The sequence below is a fragment of the Solea senegalensis genome, linkage group LG1, assembly GCF_019176455.1.
Source record: "Solea senegalensis isolate Sse05_10M linkage group LG1, IFAPA_SoseM_1, whole genome shotgun sequence".
Lineage (NCBI taxonomy): Eukaryota > Metazoa > Chordata > Actinopteri > Pleuronectiformes > Soleidae > Solea > Solea senegalensis.
Window position 1 is genome coordinate 4436335 of NC_058021.1, and position 20593 is coordinate 4456927.

Here is a 20593-nt window from a genome sequence, read left to right on the forward strand (position 1 = left end):
ATTTTAGTGTTTGTTTCATTAATTGCTGGGTCACAGGGGTTTTGCCATCAATTTCTGTGCATTTGTTTTATTAACATGTAAACAAATATATATGTTGTTTGTACAGTTTCACCTCCTCCCCAGTAGGTAGAGGAAGATGAGGACTATGTCAAGGTAGAGGGTGAGTGCTGCATTGATGTATTCCTCAGGATCAAGGCGGAAGCTCATCATCCCCATCATGAGCTGACAGTCCACCATCAGAAACTGAGACGGACGGGACAGGAGAGGAGACGGTCAATCAATCACTCAATGTGTATATATACTGTACATATAAAACACTTTATAAAACCCACAAAGTACCTAAAATAGTTATAAAACCTACAATAAAATGAGAAAATGTACACAGAGCAAAATGTCACAGCACTTCTACATATGTAAGGCAAATTCCCAATAAATAGATTTTACATTTAAAATGTGCTAGGTCAGTGGTTGTGGACATATCACAATAAGGAAATTTACAATGGCTCAATTGCATATAGATGCTTTAGCTTTAGGTCAAAGCGAATCATCTTTCAAACGGAAGGTAGAGGGTTGAATATCCTGCTCTGCTAGTCTACATGCCAATGTGTCCTTGGGCAAGTAAGACATTTATTCCCACTTTAAAAGCATGTGAATGTGTATAAAAGGTGTGTGATAGAAAAAGAGCCCTGCACGTAGATGCACTTCATAAATTGGTATGGATAGGTGAATGGCAAAATTAATATAAATACCATGTTGCAGAAGTGATATTGAGGCATTTAAATTATTCAAATATTACAGAATTACATTTTCCTATGTAAATTATAATTGTTTACATCATAAAAGTAACAAATAATGTCCAAAAGCCACTATGTTTTGCTGAAAACATTAATGCAGATATTGATTTGTCTAATATATGGCACTAATTCTATAATTAATTATAATTCATCTCTATATGTGGCCCTGTTATGGACTGGCAACCTATCCCGGGTGCGACCCCACCTTTTGTCCTATATGTCAGCTGAGATTGGCACTGCTATACAGTATGTCATTTTGTTTCCTCCTACCAGTGAATATAGCAGTGCTCCCAGACATCCGTAGGCAACGTCAGCGATGAACGAGTAGCAGAAGGTGCAGAGGAATCCAAACATGATCAGGTCCACAGCCAGGATCAGCAGAACGCCATTAAATATGGTGAAATCATAACGGGTCTGCGAGTAAAACAAAGACATTTGTGTTTCACTTCAAAGCACTGCAACGCAGACGCTCTTCCAAATCAAAGAGAAATGTTTGGTTTTTTTTTAAAGATCGTGACACATTGAAATCGAACCTGTGCTGAGAAAGCGATGATTGTCAGAGTAATGACCAGCGTTGCTGCCATAGTGATGACCACAGCAGTGGTGTTGTGGAAGGAGGCGATGGTTCCCACCATGTAAGAGAAGCTCAGTGTGACCACAACCTATTGGCACAAAATTCTGACTTTTAAATATCACAATGTCATTAAAAGGATTATACATTTTCCTTTATGATTAATAAGTATTATTTTAGATTTTAAATAATTACAAGTACAGTTGTTTTTCTTGTTTTCAAGCTGCTTTTCACATTATTATTTATGTATTTTTTTTTAACCTTCATCTAAATAGAAGTCTGACTGAATAATGTCAAATGCAGACTGCAGATGTTGAAAGACCCAGGCAACAGTGTTTGCGTGACAATAAACAATTGCATCATCGGCATAAAGATGTAAAGATACAGTATATCAGTAATATTTTGACCCACATTGTTTACATTACATTACATGTCATTTGACGCTTTTCCAAGTATATTCTTTGTAAATAGGATTTTATAACGTTCCTTGTAGCTCCTTTTAAACCGACAAACTCACATCATTTAAAAATGTTCTATTCTGCAAATAAAGAGTACTAACTCCTTTTTTCCCAAACATATCTGTCACAGTCTGGTCTCCTGCTCCTCTGGTTCTGTGGAAATTTCCACTCACCCTGCCACACCACCCAATCATCTGAACCACCTCCACCTGACGCAAGCTATGGCAAATTACCCTGACAACATATAAACAGGTCTGTAGCAGTCACTCATTGCCAGATCATTTCTTTCTCTGTTTGCTTCCTGACCTCTACTCTTTGTCACTGCCCCTGGCAAACTCAACAGCCGTCTGACTTTGACCTTGAGCTTGAGCTTGAGTTTGTTGCTAACCTCCCTGAAGTTCTTACCAGCCTGACTAGTCTCCTTGTCCTGTGCACGAAAAGACAGAAAGGATTGATCTCTTAACTGCCCCAAAACCAACCATTAAAGGTCATCAACTGCCTTTCTGCCTTTCACCTCACCCTCGCCTTCCACGTGTGTTGGAGAATCTATGTAGCCTTCAGTCAGCATCAACATTCAGAAGATGTTTAGTTTGTCCATTATGGTCTATAGTTATTTCTTCTTCAATGTTTTCTAATTTCAGTATTGATAATGGTAGCTCATGAGTCACTCAGATGATGCATAACCACAAAAAAACATTAAATCACAACCCTAATACTCTTACTCACCAGTCCCACGAGGTTCCAGGGGTGACGGCGCCTGAAGGACTTGCAGAAGCTGAGCGTGATGGCGACCACAGTGAAGACGATGAAGGAGCTGAGATAAACCCACAGGTTAGTCTGCACCGCGTCTTTGACCACACTGGAGAAGGTGAACACACACACCACGCTGAAGGTGAACAGCAGCTGCAGAGTCACGATGCTGAACACCTGCGGGGGAAAAAAAAAAAAATTCCCTCCTTTTTACACACAAGGAGTGGTGGCCACCACTTATCTGTGCCCGGGGAGCAATGAGAGGATTGGGTGCCTTGCTCAGGGGAACCCCAGCCCTTGACCCTTTTGACATTTGAACTGGCAACCTTCTGGTTACGAGCCCAATTCCTTTCCTCTGTGCCATGGCTGTTATAGAAGATTATTTCAAACCAGTGTTGTAATGTAACCAAATACAAATACTTTGTGACTGTACTTTACATTACATTATATGTCATTAAGCAGACGCTTTTATCCAAAGCGACTTACAAAAGTGCATTTAAACATGTGGGTACAAATAAGAGCTAGAAGTAAGTAAGAGCTTCAAGTAGAACAAACTATGAAGTGCTAGTCATAAGTGCGAAGTTTTTTTTTTTTTGTCGTCTTAGTCGAGGTAGAGTCGGAAGAGATGTGTTTTTAGTCGGCGTCGGAAGATGTGGAGGCTTTCAGCTGTCCGGATGTCGATGGGGAGATCGTTCCACCATTTGGGAGCGAGGACAGTGAACAGTCTCGAGTTCTGCGAGTGCCTCTGCGATCCTCTCAGTGAGGGGGCAGCAAGCCGGTTTGTCGATGCAGAGCGGAGTGGGCGGGCTGCGGTGTAGGTTTTGATCATGTCCTGGATGTAGGCTGGACCGGATCCGTTTGTAGCATGGAACGCAAGCACTAGAGTCTTGAAGCGGAGTGCAAAATTCACATATCTCTACTTTACGTTATTATATAACATATATATTATATATTATATATATAGAGCTTTTCAAAAAAGCTTTTATACCCATTCACACACTGCCAGTGTCTTGCTCAAGGACACATATAGACTAGCTGAGCCAGGAATTGAATCCACAGCCTTCCAGTTGAAAGACAACTCGCCCTACCAGTGAGTAGTTTTTTACTTCAAAAACTTAAGTACATTTCATATCAGAAAATGACTTGTCATGTCATATACTTTAAGACTTTTACTTAAGTAATATTATAAAAAAAGTGACTTCAACTGCTACCAAAAGTAATTTCCTGGTAAAATAAATATAAGCTAAAGCTTGAATATGATTTTTATGAATATCTGCAAAAAAACAACAACAGAGAATACCAACCTTTCTGACAAAGCCTCTCCTCACTGTGTCGTCATCAAAAGAACACGAGGCAATTAGAGGACTCGTCTCCGACTGAGTCTCTGGGATGATGTCACTGAAAGACACATAGCCAGTGACGGGCTGAGAGATGCAGGCCGACTCACATTTGGTTGCAGAGTAAGCTGCTGGGAGTGTGGAGTAAGCTGGAGGCTGCTGCTCATGGTGGGAGTACGGTGGAGGAGGAGGAGGAGGCGAGGAAATCATGTCAGGGTCTGCGGCGACCTGCATCTCTTGGATGTGATGGTGTCGACTGTGTGTGACATTGTGGAGAAAAGTAGACATTCAAAGACAATGTTCATTTAAGTGTCAGATTAAGTGTAGATTAGAGCAGTGGTTCTCAAAGCTTTTATACCAAGTACAGCTGAGAAAATTATAAGCTCTCTCAGCAACACCATCATCACCAACATCAAAATACAGCGGCGTAAATAGACCGAGCAAAGTTAGCTACAGACTTTTCACAGGAGGCAGATGTATTCCTCCTCTTCCTTAGATATACAGATATATTTCACACACTTGTGCAGTGACATTAGATTGTGGGTACACATTCAAAAATGTTTATTTATTTTCTACAAATTACAGTGCTATATGGGAAGCCACGTTCTCCAAATTCCCTCTTCTTTGATCCCTTCTCGGTTTGCGTCGTTTCGCGAAGCTGAGATTTACATTGATGTTTTAAGCTGAAAAAAGAAATGGCAAGTAGATTCCTCAAAGCTGACCTTTTAAATGATCAAAGGTAGGGAAAAACACAAGCAATACTAATACTGCTAATACTGTATGTGGCTCTGTTTTAGTTTGGCAAAATTAAATGTAAGGTGCCGAACCTTTAAACAGGCATTTTACACGTTCAACAAAACAATATGCAGTATATTATATACACATTTAAACTGTGTGTGTTTTTGTTGTTTTTTCAGGGAGAGCTGACAAAAAACAAAAGTTTGTGTTCTAAATGGTCGTCACACACACAGTAAGTAGATTTGATATAGATTATTCTATTGTATTGTATGTGTGACAATTAGTGCCAAAGATCTCAAATCATCAGCAGATAAAACCCAAGAGCTACAGAATCTACAAAAAAGCATCATTTGGCATCACGTTGAAAGCACCAGAAAATAATACAAGAGAGTAAAGTTGTCTTAATCTAAACAGTAGGGTATGGTGGATTAGCTCCACAATAACAGAGAATAAAGAGAGTGTTCTTACCTTTTCTGCTGGACTACACTTGTGCCAGAGAATGACAGCACTTTTGTGTTTTTGGAGTGTTTGAGTGCGAGTCATGTGGGTGGCTCTGTGTTTCACTTCCTGGTTTACATTAGTGAAGTGAAGAAAAAAAAAGACAACACTCCTGCCTGTGAGAAATGACAGTGTGGAAACTCTGCTGTTACTTCAGACAAAGCTGTGATTTCCAGGACTCCTCACATCAGATCCGTGAAACAGTTTTCCCTGTTCACACACACACACACACATTTATACCCTGTATAAATTGTTTATCAGACTGTTTAAGTTCACTTTTCTGTTAAAAAAAATCTAATTCTAACACAGTCTTATCCAAAATGTGCTTGTGAATCATAATCATGCAGTTGTCAGTTTATTAGGTACACCTGGTTCAAAACACTATGTATGCTTAATGCATCGATGTCACTGGTGCTGTGATCAGATTCAGCTCAATGTTTACTTTCACCCTGATTCATATAAACAAAGTTATAGGTAGGAAAACCTATAAGAACATTTGATAATTGTTACATGAAAGTTGAGATTGGCAGGAAACCAGTAAGATGAGTCACACAGCAGCAGGTTTCTTGTGTTTTGTGGTTTTTTTGTAAACATTGCTGCTTAACTAAACGTTTTACAATGCAAGCAACAATACAATGTTTTCAATAAAAGTGTGTTTGGATAAATTTAAAGTTATGGTCTGCCTATGGTCAAGAGGAAAGGAATTGGTCTTGTAAGTGGAGGGTTGCTGGGTCAAATACTGAAATGGGTCAATGGCTGGGGTTCCCCTAAGCAAGGCACCCAATCCCCCAAAAAACTATTATATGAGGGACCCACTTTTTAAAGGTCACAACCCCATTCACAAAATACGAGTAATAAGAGCCAATTTCAACATAATTAACATTTCAGACTATTTTTAATGCCACTCCCATTGCTCCTGATACGACTTTGAATACGTAAACTTTTTCTAAGAGATGTTTGATCACTGAATCACAACTTAAGTAACGTTATTTAAAACATACTCACAAATCTTCAAGCAAATAATAGCAATACAAAAAAAAAACCTGACTGATGTTTAGTGTCATTGGTTCATATTTTATAACCCTTTAGCAAAAGGCAATTCATCAAGGTCACACTTTGTTGTAACCTAAAACTTGTATTACTACACAACACAGTGGAAATGACGAGTCAAGTTAATCAACCAACTAAAATTAAAACTGATGTTTTCTTTCGGCAGTAACAGAAACGCTCTAATGGACAATTTCACAACCTTTTGACATACGACGAGTATTTGAGAAAATAAAAAAATATACATTAACATAATTGTTTTTTCACTTGTTAAGTGAAAGTGTTTTATTATATACTAAATTAAATAAGTTAGATACCATTAAGTGTATTGGTGTGATTTAACTATTAAAATAAAATGCACAGGGACAGCATATTCCTCTTTTATGGCTGATGGATCAGGAGCAAACAACCACAAAACACATCACTGACACTTCGTGACACAAAACAAGACGTTCACGACAGGTCTCTCACACATATTTATTGTAAAAAATACATATAAAAACCATTTCTGAGACATACAAAAGATTGGAGCTTAGAAATAGTATATTTAACAGACAAAGACCAAGCCATTTTCTTGAATTGCATTACATATTTACAATTTAATAAATAAAATTCAATTTGTTTTTATACCAGAGTAAAGGCAGATTGTCCATATCTTGGGGAGGGGGGCGCAGATACTGCTGTGGTGGCTCTTTGAAAAAAGAACATTGTCGTCTAATGTGTTGTCGGCGTTGAAGCACAGGGGCAGACAAAGGGGGATCGTTGGCCTGTGACTCAAAACCAAGGCGTTTGGGACATTTTAGTAGAAAACTCTGTCCTTGACTGGCAAGGACCTATCGTTTACACACAGAGCGTTCAGTTAGCAGTGGTAAAAATTGAGGTATTGCACCACACAGCTTAGAGGGGGAAGAAAGTATATGTAACGTGGGGTTTCCGATTGTCTGTTTTAATCTTTTGAAATCAACAACCAAACCACCACACACACGCACACACACACACACACTTCCCTCCCAGTCAAAGTGTACAACATTTAACATTGAATGATCCGATTCACCTCATCCTCTGCACTCTCACACAAATGCACACAGACAGACTTTTGGCATTGTTTTTCTAGTCTCCAATACAAAAGACAGCGAGAGACAGAAAGAGACACAGAGAGAGATGCTGCTCTCTTGTGGTGGTATAAGTCATAGCACCTCAGACTGAGGACACCAATGATCCAAAAATAAAGAGAGAAATGAACAGCTGTGCACTGCGCCAACCTTTACACTGACCAGAATCACAGACTCGGCTTTTGGATCAGGCAGCGGCAGCAATCATTTCATGTTTTTGTTCTTTGTCAGATCCCCCACCCCCCTCCCCCCCGCGTGTGTGCACAATCTATATCAGACAGCGTCTGCGACGCAGCCTCACTTACTGTAAATACACTATAAATACCTGCTGGCACAAGAAACCCCATCGCCGCCAGGCAAAAAAGGCAACCACACACATAAACACACAAAAACAAGGAAGGCAAAGGAAAAGCCATTTCACACATTTTAGCAATAATTATGATCGTATTATGTCATGATATAGTATCTCAAATCCTTTTCAAAAAAAAGAGGGGGGGGGGTCGTTATGTAATTATTAACCATCAGCTGTCCAAAGCGGCAGATGCCACATGGTGTGCAAGTATGTCCCCAAAAATACAATCTGTCCACTCCCAGTATTCCTCCCCAGTCCAGCATTAAAGGTCCAGTACGTAACATTGGTAAGGGCTTATTGGCAGAAATCGAATAAACTACACATAAGTATGTTCATTTTAATTTGATGACACACGTCTGCGCTGGTGGGAGGGCCTGACGCTTGGTACTGGACGTAGTGATCGAAACTCTAACTAAATAGCAAGTCACTTGACTTGATGTCTTCACTTTGTCCAACCAACAACATCCGCAACAGGTAGATGCGCCTCGTCCTGTCATCTTCACTCAAGAACAGCATGACTGGGAGCACTGCTGATATTCGCATGATGCGATTTGCTTGGCTCACGCTGTGGTGCACACAACGCAAGCAATTCAAAGTTACAGACCCACAATGCAGTTGGGCAACGCTTGACACCATTCAAAGTGAATGAGAGGCGTTTCAGTTCATGTGTCAGTTGGCCGAAAAGGTATGACAGCTTTGATATAGAAATTGTTTGGTTTTCCGTCATCTAAAAATAGGCTTTTCTGTACTTCCTACTAAAAGGAAGGGTCTTGCTTTACGGGAGTTGCCATCTTTCTACAGCAGCACCAATGGACGTGCATTTCATGTTTTGCAGTCAAGTCTTACAATATAAAATAAAGAAGATATATAGATAAGAATGGCTTTAAAAATCCAATGCGAAACCAACAAAGGAATTAGGAAAAAGCTGAGAGTAGAGAATCTTCTTACATTCTTTCAGGTCTGCAAAGGCCAGAATAGTTCCCATTCTTAGGAAAGAGAGGTGGAAGAAAGGTCTGTTTTATTGCAATCTGTAGTCTCGCCATTCAATGTTACTTATTCTTACCCACTGGACCTTTAATGCAACTAGATGGCAAAACTATAGTTTGGGCACTGGTCCAAAAAAAACAAAGAAAATCTGGACTACACCCAAGAGATGGAAAACTCTCACCAACAGCTTTCGGAGGCAGAACGGGACAGCACAAGTCGTACCAATGCCACATGATGTAACACGATGCTTGCTAGCTTGACTGAGGTACAAAAAAAATCTTAAAAAAAAAAAGTTTAACCCGCTTGACCAAGCAGACTTCTGGGCAGTTTACAGTAAAAACCACACTCCCATGCTTTCTAGAATAAACGAGCAGGACATGTCCTGTCTCTGGTCATCATCTTAACTCCCATACATACGCACGCATGCACGCACTCACTCACACACAGGTTTGGCCAGCTATTCTTCATTAGGACAGCCTAATAACCTCAACCAGTTCATGCCTAACCTTAACCTTTTAACTAACCACAATTCAAATGTTGCCAAATTTTAACTTTGAAATTAAATGAGGCTCTGCCCCATTAGGACCAGGTTTTGGTCGCCAGAAAAGGTCCTTACAAGGCAACAAATACAAGCACACACACACACACAAAACCCAGACCTTATATGGGGTTAAAAAAACTTGATGAACAAAAGTGCTCAAATTGGTGCTACTAATGAGACCCTATGAAATACCTACAACCTTCCAACACACTCACCAAGTAGCAGCACATGAGACTCAGCACGTACTAACCACCTACGAGAAACTGACCTATACTGAAAACATAAAAACAACAAAACAATTAGCCCCCAAAAAATCCCCTGAAATGTTTACAGGTAATAGAAAACAGATAACACCAAGTAACGGCTGTCCCCCATTCACCAAAAAGAAAACAGGACCTCAACTTCCAGCTGGTTCAAAATAAAACAATGTTCATGTGGTTAATAGTTCACGCTTTCAGTGTGAGGTTGGGTCATTTGGGGTGAGCCGCGGAAAGAAAACATTCATCCCGAGTATGATGTGGAACGATACTCTTTTTGCAAAATACTTGATAAAAATGACTGATCCCATTTGGAGGGAGGAAAAAATTACACAGGTGCGTCCAAGAGTCACAGTCGAGACAACGTTTTTCCACGTTCCTCCCACAAGTTCAACATCTTGCTGGGGCTGGTTCAATGATGGTGGCATGATAATATCGAGTTGACATATATATTATATATGTGTATGCTTTTTTTTCTTCTTTTTTCTGCGGATTGAAGCAAAATCCAAGAAATAAAAAAAACAAAAAACAAGTGAACTCCTCCACTTCTGATCCAGCGAGGGTTTGACTAGAGACTGAGCAACTGTTTTCTCTTTTTTGTTGTTGTTGATGGAGTTTGGCTTGAAATAGTTTAGACCAAGTTCAGACAGACTAATCCAAATGATGAAGCCGGGCGTCATGAACCGTAGTTTCCTGGTGGGATCCTCTGGTTTTCACTCAAATATGGGTAAAGGGAGGCTTTTGTTTATTCAATAACACATCTTTTTTTGTGGGGGATTTTGTTAGAATTCAGTGTAGTCTCCTGTAGAAGTGGTGAAGGACAAGAGTGACCATTAGACAAAGGTTGTGCATTTATCTGAACAGAATCTGCAACAGCTCTGAATATAAAAGAACATAAAAGCAATCATTAAATCATTCTATTTTATAGTATAGTTATATGGCAAATGTATACAAAATCTCACACACAATAGTTAAACTAATGTTTCTTGATGATTCATTCCGTCTCCAGAATAGGGGGGTCTCCAACCTTTTTCTTCTGAGAGCTACTTTGACAAAATGAAAATGTTTTTATTCATTTATTTATTTTTACAGCTTATTTCAACCCAAACATACTGAATGAACTTGTTTCGCCAGAACAAAACATTGAACTCACATTTTTTTCACTTTGTATTTCCCACACTTATCATTTATTGAAACCTTTGGCGAGCTTCATGGAAAGGGATTGGGAACGACTGGTAACTAACAACTACGCGTTGGAGACCCCCACTCCAGACAATATATTTATGAAAAGATGGCCGTTCTGCCGTTCTGCTACTCTGCCATTAGATTAGATTAGATTCACTTTATTCATCCCCTTAACAATGCATATAAATACATAATATATCCAACCATAAAACAACAGACGTTTAAGTCACTGGCTAAAAACATCAGATAAGGCAGAGAGGACAGTGCAAGGACAAGATGTCACTGAAAAAAAAGGTGTCACCCTAGCTTAGTTGAGTCATTCTGATACTGAGGCAGAGCTATTCAATTGGTTTGACGCGCGCACACACAACACAACACAACACAACACAACACAACACAACACAACACACCTGAGTCTGGTTGGTCAATGTGCAGAAATCATGCGACCCGTGAGTCAATCGAAGGGATGTTCAGGGCAGCAGGGCTTCACCTTGGACCAGGAATCAATGCAGCTGTGGGAAGAAAAGATGCCGTGACATGACAGTTATTGTGCAAAAAAACAATAACTATTTAGACTGTGGTTTAGTCCATTTATTAACCTTAACCAGTGAAACAGGTTGTGAGCTTGTTGGTGTGTTACATGCAGTGTAACCAGATATAAAGATGGGAGAAGTGTGATGGACTATACTAGTTCTATGCTTCCTGTAATTATTAATATAGAGCAGTGGTTCCCAGACTTTTCACAGTTCTGTACCCCTTCAGACATTAATTGACCTGCTACTCCCGCGCACTTTAAAAAAAACAAACGGCCAGCACAGGCTGTTCTGTGCGCAGTACAATCCAGAAATCAAGCAGTGGCTTCTGATCATATTCCATTTTCAGTGGTTCAACGCTCTTTATATGCCAGTTTCAAAATGTTATCAGGCTGTTTGGAAATCATGTTCGTTTTTGTTTTTATGTACACCAATTTCCCAGTTTGTGAATCACTGATATAGAGAATATAACCACACGTACCTTACATTTTAATTGATCAGTTAATTATTTGATTTTCAGTCAAAATGCTAAATGCTTACTAGTTAGTGTCTGTTTTTTTTACCCCTCTTTGGACTGTTTTAAGTGTCATTTCACCTATTGTGATCTAGTTTGGTGCTCAATTTCATTATTGAGTTTTGCTTTCTTGTCCTTCTTCAGTAATGACCTCAAATGTAATTTTGTGATACTTGAATTACCTGGAAAACACAAAAATGCCAAATCCCTTTTACTACATTTTTTTTGAAAAATGGGTAAAATTTGGGACCCGCTTTCATGGCAACAAAGTCATCTCTGTTTCAAGATCTTTTCCAAATCGTCGTTGATCTACTGGATGAACCATTTTGTCAATTAATGGACATGCCGACAAACAGTGGAGTCTGCATCTTTGTGAAAAACTAAAACCTCATTGTGTGCAGCAATATAATGTATCCGTTTCTGCTCTCTTTCTGCTGATTAAACATTACAGTTACACATGAGGTATGTATACTTTTACTACGAAATGGAAGTGGATTTTGAAATCAGTGTGCATTTAGTAATGCTTGGAAACACAACTATGACGGAATTTTACACAATTATACAAGAGGAAGAAAAAGAAACCCAGACAGGATCATTATCACTGTGACTGTGTGTAATTTCCTAACCTTAGTAAATTTCAGGCCTCAGCAGGTCTGTATTACTGACTGAACTGATGATCAGGCTTTCAGCATGGTTTGAAAAAGAGAATGATTTAGAAATTATGTGATTTGTTTTAAATTCCCCTCAAACTCTAAAATGAAAAAAAGGAAATATTTATTTTTCTTCATATTTTTCTATAGCTGAGGTTCGTTTTTTCAAAGTAAAATTCCAATTTTAAACAACACAATTTGTAAATCCCAATTGCTACCATTTAATCTTTCTATTTTCGATTACTCTATGCCAATTAAAAAAAAAAATGCAATTGATGGCATTTCATGTGGTAATGCTCAATTGTGTTTTCAAGACATAAAAAAGTTGGACTGACGCTAAACTTGACACATATTTGCATCATTTACTTAAACAACTGTTACATGGACAAAAACATGAGTAAACTGAAGAGTTTTCTTATACTGACTGCACTGATCTGTTTTGTCTCAGTTTCAGCAGAATGATTCTCGAGGACAGCCTTCCTGTTGTGGTTTTCATGATAACTGGAGAACATCATATCACAGAGAAGAACAAAAGGTCTCGCTTCCAATTTGTGAAGAGTACAAAACAACTTTTGCTTCCCCATTTTCTTCAACCGTAGCCACATTTTCCCATATGTGGAAATAACAAGTCCGTAAACATCCCAACTGTCTAATTTCTGTCTGAGTTATATTAATGCAGACAAAAATAATAATGTTACCTCTTATGGTAGACACAGAGGCAAGCCAGCCTGGCGATTGTCTCTCCCTGTACCAGGTCCTCCAGACAGATGGAACACTCTCCACTGTCTTTACTGAGCACGTCCGCTGTGAACACAAACACACAAAGCAACCTGAGTATTTCTAGCCTTTTAAATCACACAGCTTTTGGTGCATTATTTTTGTTATTTGCTGATGTGATGCTTACTGTTGTAAGGTAGTGGAGGAGACGTGAGGCAGCTCAACAGGTGATCCTCAATCCGACCCCCGGGGAAAGGCTTAGAGCAGAAAGGACAGCGGATATCTGCACAGAGCAGTGACACACACACAAACTAATTTTAATGCGTCGTGAATACGGCAAGGTATAAATGATAGATGACACACACTTTACAGTGCTGCATTTGGACATTTAGATTACACAGACGGACTTGGTAAAACAAAGAGCAGCCTGAGACACAAGCAGTCTGTACTAATGTGAATGATGATGCTGTCACTTAAACGTTTGAGGCTTTATTTAACTTTATGAGCAGTGGATCTAAGTAGGGATGGATAATCAATTATTGCAACTAGGGCTGATTAATCTTGCAAGCAAGTTGACTACTTGCTTGGGTAGTTAGTTGTTTGGTTCAAAAATTGTTAAAACCTGAAAATTATGATATTCTAAAATGTCTTATTTTGTCCACAAGCCAAAAATGATTCAGTGTTAATGATATATTTGTTATATGGAGAAAATGAACTAGAAAATGTCTGCATTACATTCTGTGGACCCCACAGAGATGATGACATTCACCGGGGTCTTTGAATTTGTCTTGTTCTCTGCTCCTGTTTGCTCAACACACTGTGAACCCTGCATTACTTTCACAAGCTCTCATGTAATGAGTGTCGTTTGTTTTCTTGAAGTGGAGAAGTTGCCTCTGAGATACATTTTCTCTGCTGTAGAAAAGCAATTTGAACTTGCAACTCTTGTGTGTAGGTTTGTCAGGAGCACTGAGCCATATTTCCTCCCTCATAAAGACAGAAGTGAAATTAGCTTGAAGGAAGCAGACAACTGCTGAGTTCACGTGTGGAATATCAAACCTAATCCTGAGGAAGCACAGACCACAGAGGATCCAGTACCTCACACTTGGCATTTAATCAAACGATTTGAGTATGGAGATTCCAGGGGTTTTGGATCTCACAGAAAATCCTGTGATTTAACATGACTATTATAGCAGCTCAGCCTAAAACTTCCGCTACTGAGGTTTCTAACTCCGGATAACCTGGTTGACACGCTTTTGCCTTGGCGATCGCTCTTTTGAACTCTCTGACTGAATGTCCACGCTGTTCGTTTCGTTGCAATATATTGGCTTTATTGCTGTGCGTTTTCTTTGCATAAGGAAATTCCATCAAACAATCCAAACCAGTCATAAGAAGCGCCCCCGCGGTACAGCGGTCGAAAACCGTTTGCCCTTCCGGGTCAAAAACCTAACAAGGACAGTGATAATTCCACCTATATACACCGGAGCTCCCCTTCTGAGAGCACAGCGACCCCACACACACATTGAGTGAATTACACCAACCCTCATACCACAATCAAACACATTCGGCTCCTATAATGACTTCAGAATGTAAACAGACATGGAGGCGGACTGTCGGTGTTCTCAGTTAATAGTTGTTACGTGTGAAATGTTTTGTACAGAGAAACGCACCCAAAAGTAAGACTCTGATGCACCCAATGAAGTTAAAATCAAGTCTGCTAACCCCTCACACTACAGGATAATTTGGCCAGATAATACGATAAACACTGGCATCGTCAGGACGAGTAGTTCTCATGGGGCAGAACCTCATTTCTGAGGTACTAGTTAAGTTTAAGGGTAAGATTTGAATTGTGGTTGGGTTAAGGTTAGGAATAGTTAGAATGCCCTTCCCAAATTCTGAACTGTGTACATGGTCGAGACAGACATGCAGAAACTGCCTCAGTGACCTACATTGTCCTTCATCTATATGGGCTGCTGCCAGCAGTGACAGTAAACATGCATGTGAAATTGTGACCCATTTCCCCACACTTGCTAGAGGGCCTGGCTTGGGCAGCCCAACACACTGTTGTGTTTCTGGCTCCAAAATGTCACGTCTCTCTGTGTTTGAGTACCTAATGCAAACTTTTTCACTTCCTCTGCAAACCTGTGTTCCCATTTTAATGTACTTCAACAAAGATGTGTTTGGTTTTCAACTTACATGCCACAAAACCTTTGAAATGAAAGACCTTGCAAGTCATCACTTCCAGTTTTGCACTACAGGTCTGCTTCATACAATGGGTTCTCTGATGATTTTAGTGAGGGAGAGGTCATCTGCTCTAGAATGTAAAATTCATTTTAATTTCTGACTAGGTGAATTAACACTGAGGGTGTATTTTGATGCAGAACTCGTGTTTACAACAGTTAAGGTGTCTTTTCTTCTGGCTGCATTTTACGGTTGTAATGTTGACAATAGCGCTGAACAATTTATCTTTTTCAAAATCAATTGAAACAACACAATTATTCTATTTTCTGGTTGTTAGGTAGTTAACGTTTTAATTGTGTCTTGTGGTGATGCTCCATCATATTTCATCATTTAAAATCTGTTACACAGTGAATACTGAACTGAACATTGATCATTCAGCCCTAGTTGACATAAATACCTATCCACTTTTTTCGGACTGCAATTATCACTTCCTGTCATTATGGATTAAATGTTTTTTCAGATTGTTTTTCTCTATTAATTGATTAGACGTTTGGACAAAGACATTCAGTCTACCATCACAGAGGAACAAATATACAATAAAATATTTCCATTTAAGGGGCAGAAAATATAGAATATTTATATATCTCTGTCAAATTAATATTGTTTTATCTAAGCACTATCCCACATTTAGGGCGACGTCAGCTGTATAATGAAAGCATCCCCGGTTATAATACGATGTTTACTTATTTCGATAAAGTTCATATATTTCATTATTCACATTTTGTCATATACATTATTTATATGTGGATGTGAGAATGTAATTATTCTGATTATGAACAGAATTCAAGATTCAAACCTCTTGAATCTGTTCATCCAAGAATCACAAACACCTACAACTGATTGAGACCAGCCATTTCAGAGCAAAATGTTATTTATGCGGCACGAATTTAAAATGTCGTGTCTGTCGGGTGCTACTGTATTCTGCTGTTATGTTGACTTACTGCCATGACGGTTGTTAACACGGTAAAGGCCGATCCATGCCTCCGACACCGGCCGCTGGTGTGTGCCCCGAACCCGGGCGGATCTTGCGCTAACGTTGCGGGCAGAGGAGTGCCTATTCCCGGGCAGCCGCTCGGAAAAGGTGCGGTGGGGTGTGCGGCCTGTCTCCTCTCCGGGCTGATGTTCCGCTTCGACTGGAGCCTCGGGACTTATGTTCCCGTCTTCCTCTGGTTTCCCCTCGCTGTTCCCCGCAGGTGACGCCTGACTAATGCTGGACGGGATGCTGTGGTGGTCAGCGGGGCTGCCGTCGGCGCTAGCCCCGAGCTGCCCGAGGTCAGAGTCGCTGCCTTCCTCCGAGCGGCTTCGGTTGGCCTCCGTGTCCTCGAAGCTGCCGGAGAAATCGACCATGAGACTGGTGGGCCGGGTGAGACGGGGTCGCCGGTAAGACTCTCGTTTCGTGCCATCTTTCCCGAAAGCAGACGGAGCCGGCTCTTCTTGTAGGCGACTGGCTCTGGTCCCCATCTCTAACAGGCTAGCTAATTCAGCTGGCTAGCCGAGCTGCTGCTGCTTCCTCAAAGCGAAGCTCCACAAAGTGAAGAGGGCGAGTTAAGCTCGAAACGTCCCCTTAACGTTCAAATATTCGGTCAGGGTCTTTAAATGGTGAACACCGCGGGGGAACCGAGGTATATTGAGACGATAAATGTCGTCGGACGGTTCTCCGGCCTTAGTTTGTCCTAACTGTCCACATTTTCTCCTTTGACGTGCCCGTTGTCTCTGCTGCGGCGGAAATACAACATGTTCCTTTCTTCCTTTGACTCGTACACCAACAGTTACGGTAACAGCAGAGATGACGTATGAGGACGTGTGTGTGTATCGCTGCCTAAAGACTAAAATAAAATAATAATAATGATAATAATGATAAAGACACCAGTCAATATGAGAAGATATGTAATAATAAAGCGCTTGAACATCGATAAAGAATGAGCAGAAGAAGGATGAGACTTAGATTTATGTTGAGTGGTTTAGAATTGGATGATTTCGGACTTCAAAAACGTCCTTCCAATTGTAGAGGGCAGCATTCCACCTTTTAGTGTAGAGTCTGTCGGAAATTATTATTATTAGAAGAAAAAAGTAAACATGAAACTCCTGGCCACTATATTTTTCAGTATAAAATAAAGTTTACTTTTTTACCTTTTTTATATATTTTCATAGTGTATATTGTAATTAGATGTAGCTGAGATTGGCACAGCACCCCCCGCGACCCTCTGGTGGAGGATAAAGCGGTAGATAATGACATGACATGACTTTACTTTTGAAAGGACAGGGGAAAATATTTACTGAGAAATGCTGATTTTCAGTCTTATTACTGTATCAACTGGACGGTTTTGTTTTGTGGGTTACCTACCACCTATAGCTTGCGTTATTACGGTAAAAAGGTACACAAGTAATGCTGGCCAATCAGTGCTCTCCAGTCTGAATGAGGAAATAGAGGTTGTCATGACTCAAGCCGCTGCCTTTAGCTCGATTCACACACACGCACACTCACTGCAGTGTGTTAAAGAATAACATATAGAACCAGCGTTCATGCGGAATCAGCGTTCGGCCTGTGGAGTTTAACCCACAGTGTTTGCGGTGAGTTTTCTGCTTGTAATTTGGTTGCGCAAAACTGCCACACCTTCGCCAACTCCTGAGTCACTCGGAGGCTTCTAGGAAATATTGTGACTAATGTTTAATTTCAGTTCATAAATAGCTGTGGAATACATACACGTACTAGTGCTATGACTGTATTATGTTCATTACTCGACCACTCGACTTTACTCCAAACAGTCTGGTAGTTTACATTCACATGAATTGAACCTTGTCATGTTGTGTACGGTATGTCTGTAATTTTTTGTTTGTTTTTACCCTTAATAATGTGTTTTCCTCTACATTTTATGTTTTGCCATCATAATTGTTCAGTGTTTTATAGCTGTTACTCCATTATGTTGTGTTTGAAAATGTAGTTATTATAGTTTCTCAGAGTGCAAAAACAAGTTTTCAAATGGATTTTCTTCTTCAACAATTGCAAAAGAGTATATACAGTATATGTACTTTACAAAATTTTGTAAAGCTAAAGGTTACATGTAAAGGTCGATTTTGTTAGGATTTTGTCAATACTTGATTAATGCGTGGGGAAATTCATTATTTTCTTGATATTCCACTCATTATTTCACGTTCACTTATGGTTTTTCTGAGTACCAGTGAGACTTTGATCTCTTTTTATTGAGTCTGTCAGCCGAGCAGCATTCCCTTAACGACAGTAAGGACAAGTCGTACAATGCTTGATCAAACAGTGGGAGGAATGCTGCAGAACTGCTTATCTCAATGCTTAATGCTGTGTGGGATCATGGTGGTTTTGTGGTTAAGAAGAGTGGCTTAAGCACATTGTGAACTTTGACCATCTGTGATTTTCTGCAGAGATGAGGGCACTGACTTTACAGCCAATGGAGCAGCAGCAGCAGCAGCAGCAGCAGACCACACATGGGAGAAGTCTGTCCTCCAACTACGCGCCGTTGAATCTGGAGAATAAATACTTAGCTCAGAGCTCCATGGCGATGCCCCAGCCTTCTCCGTCACTCATAGGTTTTTCAGCCCAACTCTCATCCTGCTCCTCTCTCCAGCCGTCCAGTCTCTGTTCCACGACCTCCTCCCTTCTCTCTACCTCTTCACTCACCTCTTCTCTCCTCAGCACCCAGAATACGCTCCTCACCAATGATTCCCCTAGTTTCTCCTTTGATGTGACCTCCTCTGTCCCCCATAACACTTTGCCCTTCACATCCCTGGCCAGCAGTGCTTTCCTCAGTCGATTTGCAAATCCTCCGTCATTCCTGCATCATGATCTGGGTGGAGATCAGCAGCAGGACGTCGCAGGAAGCGAAAGTGGATTGGAAATATCTGAAGTAATGCCGTCCAGCTTTAAAACAACAAGTGTGGTACATTAAATATGAATTATTTTCCTCTTTCTAACAAATTATCTTGTGTTATGTTTGCCTGCTAATACATTCTTCTTTTAGGTCCAGTTTGTAAATCCCTCACTTTTCCCTTCTTAGTGTGTTGGCAAATCTTTGTAGCCTTCAGTTGCCATTGAAACTCGAAAGATAATTAGTTTGTCCTTTGGGCCATTGTAAAACATTGTGGCCCATAATGGCTGATGTAAATATACAGTAAAACAACAACGCATAACAACAGTGTGTACAATCAAGCTATTCTACACTTAGTAAATTTAAATAAAATAATTCAACTTCAGTGGACCAATTTGGATGCATCCTGTTTGACAGTGCTGCTGCTTTAAAATGCCTTCTGCGTCTGCAGTACTCTACGGAAGATGAGTCTGCCTCTGGAGAGGACAGTGATGAAGAAGAGGAAGAACAGGAAATGGAGGTGCTCAACATGGAAATGGACCCAACTGTGTCCGTCGGCCATGAGGAATTTGCTGAGTTTGATCAAGGAAAGGAAAGTATGGAGGAGGAGCTAAAGGACCTAAAGGTAGAAAAAAACAAAACCCAAATTGTTTTTTAATAGATACATTAAATTTCATGTAAATATGAGGCTGGCTGTTTAAATTTAAAATTATTGATATCTTTGAAATCAAATGACGATAAACTTCTTTGGTTATAGCTGCCGTGTCGTCTTCTCAGTCAAGCACAAAGCAACTCTCTGCTCTCACATTTATTCCATGCACAATTAAGTGTCACTTTATGTCTTCTTTTTGGCATTTATTCATTCATTCATTAAAAAGGTGGCAGCATCTAAAAACACAGGCACTCACTCACATGTGATTGATCCCTTCTTCATCTTCTCCTGTGAGGAATGAATGAGCGCCATCTCTGGTCGTAACTTCCCAAAGGGCATGCTGTGACCTTATTGACTCAATGGCACTGATGACATTAACTACTATATCATTAGGTGATATAGAGGAAGTTTGTTAGATTCTGCAAAAGTATTGACGTTTAATACCCAGTCATATAAAAATATTCTGCTGCCTTTGCAAGTTTATATTTTCTGCCAAAATATGGTTTTGTGTGTTGACTAAATATGCATTAAACTCACATACTTCTCTGTTTTTTTCTGTGTGTTCTGCAGTATCAGCTGCTGAACTTAGTGTGCTGCTCCCTGGTCAGTAAGAGCCCAGCTCCAGGAGAGAACGAGTGGGACTTTGTGAACAGTGTTTGGAGTGAAATCACAAACCTGGCTAATGAAATTTCTGTCAATGACCCAGAGTTTCTTCTCAAGGTGTGTTTAGTATACATATCTGTGCCGGTGGTAGAGGTGGACAAGAAATATCGCCTGAGTGTACACACACCTCTAACTGTGGTGTGTGTACCAGCAGTGGTAC

At 40.1% G+C, this 20593-nt stretch overlaps 3 protein-coding genes across 4 annotated transcripts in view; 1 reads left to right on the plus strand and 2 right to left on the minus strand.

Annotated features, from left to right (window-relative positions):
• Positions 1–47: 47 nt before the first annotated feature.
• Positions 48–5214, minus strand: si:ch211-284o19.8 (protein lifeguard 1). Its single transcript, XM_044041717.1, has 6 exons — positions 5117–5214; positions 3878–4166; positions 2550–2750; positions 1328–1456; positions 1065–1208; positions 48–243 (listed from the first exon to the last, which is right to left on the minus strand). The coding sequence occupies exons 2-6, from the start codon at positions 4142–4144 to the stop codon at positions 109–111; spliced, it is 876 nt and encodes a 291-aa protein (XP_043897652.1). The 5' UTR covers positions 4145–4166; positions 5117–5214; the 3' UTR covers positions 48–108.
• A 1442-nt stretch (positions 5215–6656) lies between these two features.
• Positions 6657–17014, minus strand: zgc:66427 (uncharacterized protein LOC406256 homolog). The gene is made up of 5 exons (XM_044039430.1): positions 16221–17014; positions 13229–13324; positions 13023–13128; positions 11038–11139; positions 6657–10244 (listed from the first exon to the last, which is right to left on the minus strand). Exons 1-4 carry the CDS (start codon positions 16738–16740, stop codon positions 11082–11084), a joined length of 780 nt encoding a protein of 259 aa, XP_043895365.1. The 5' UTR covers positions 16741–17014; the 3' UTR covers positions 6657–10244; positions 11038–11081.
• Positions 17015–17701: 687 nt separating this feature from the next.
• Positions 17702–20593, plus strand: part of tep1 (telomerase-associated protein 1) — a 28360-nt gene continuing 25468 nt past the window's right edge. The window contains exons 1-4 of one of the 2 annotated variants that reach the window (XM_044028554.1): positions 17702–17850; positions 18676–19190; positions 19570–19743; positions 20341–20490. In XM_044028554.1, the coding sequence (XP_043884489.1) occupies positions 18678–19190; positions 19570–19743; positions 20341–20490 (837 nt within the window). In that variant the 5' untranslated portion in view covers positions 17702–17850; positions 18676–18677. Of the gene's footprint in view, positions 17851–18072; positions 18094–18675; positions 19191–19569; positions 19744–20340; positions 20491–20593 lie in introns of those variants that run through there. The other variant, XM_044028563.1, reaches the window with a different exon arrangement.

Excerpts from the sequence above, each read along its gene's own strand:
- si:ch211-284o19.8 (XM_044041717.1), bottom strand. The coding sequence starts at position 4,144 with ATGCAGGTCGCCGCAGACCCTGACATGATTTCCTCGCCTCCTCCTCCT. Across the intron at positions 2,751-3,877 it reads GGAGAGGCTTTGTCAGAAAG|GTGTTCAGCATCGTGACTCT; the intron begins GTTGGTATTCTC and ends TTTCCCCCGCAG. Across the intron at positions 244-1,064 it reads GAGCACTGCTATATTCACTG|TTTCTGATGGTGGACTGTCA; the intron begins GTAGGAGGAAAC and ends CGTCCGTCTCAG.
- zgc:66427 (XM_044039430.1), bottom strand. The coding sequence starts at position 16,740 with ATGGGGACCAGAGCCAGTCGCCTACAAGAAGAGCCGGCTCCGTCTGCT. Across the intron at positions 13,129-13,228 it reads TCCTCCACTACCTTACAACA|CGGACGTGCTCAGTAAAGAC; the intron begins GTAAGCATCACA and ends TTGTGTTCACAG. Across the intron at positions 11,140-13,022 it reads CTCTGTGTCTACCATAAGAG|CTGCATTGATTCCTGGTCCA; the intron begins GTAACATTATTA and ends TTCTTCCCACAG.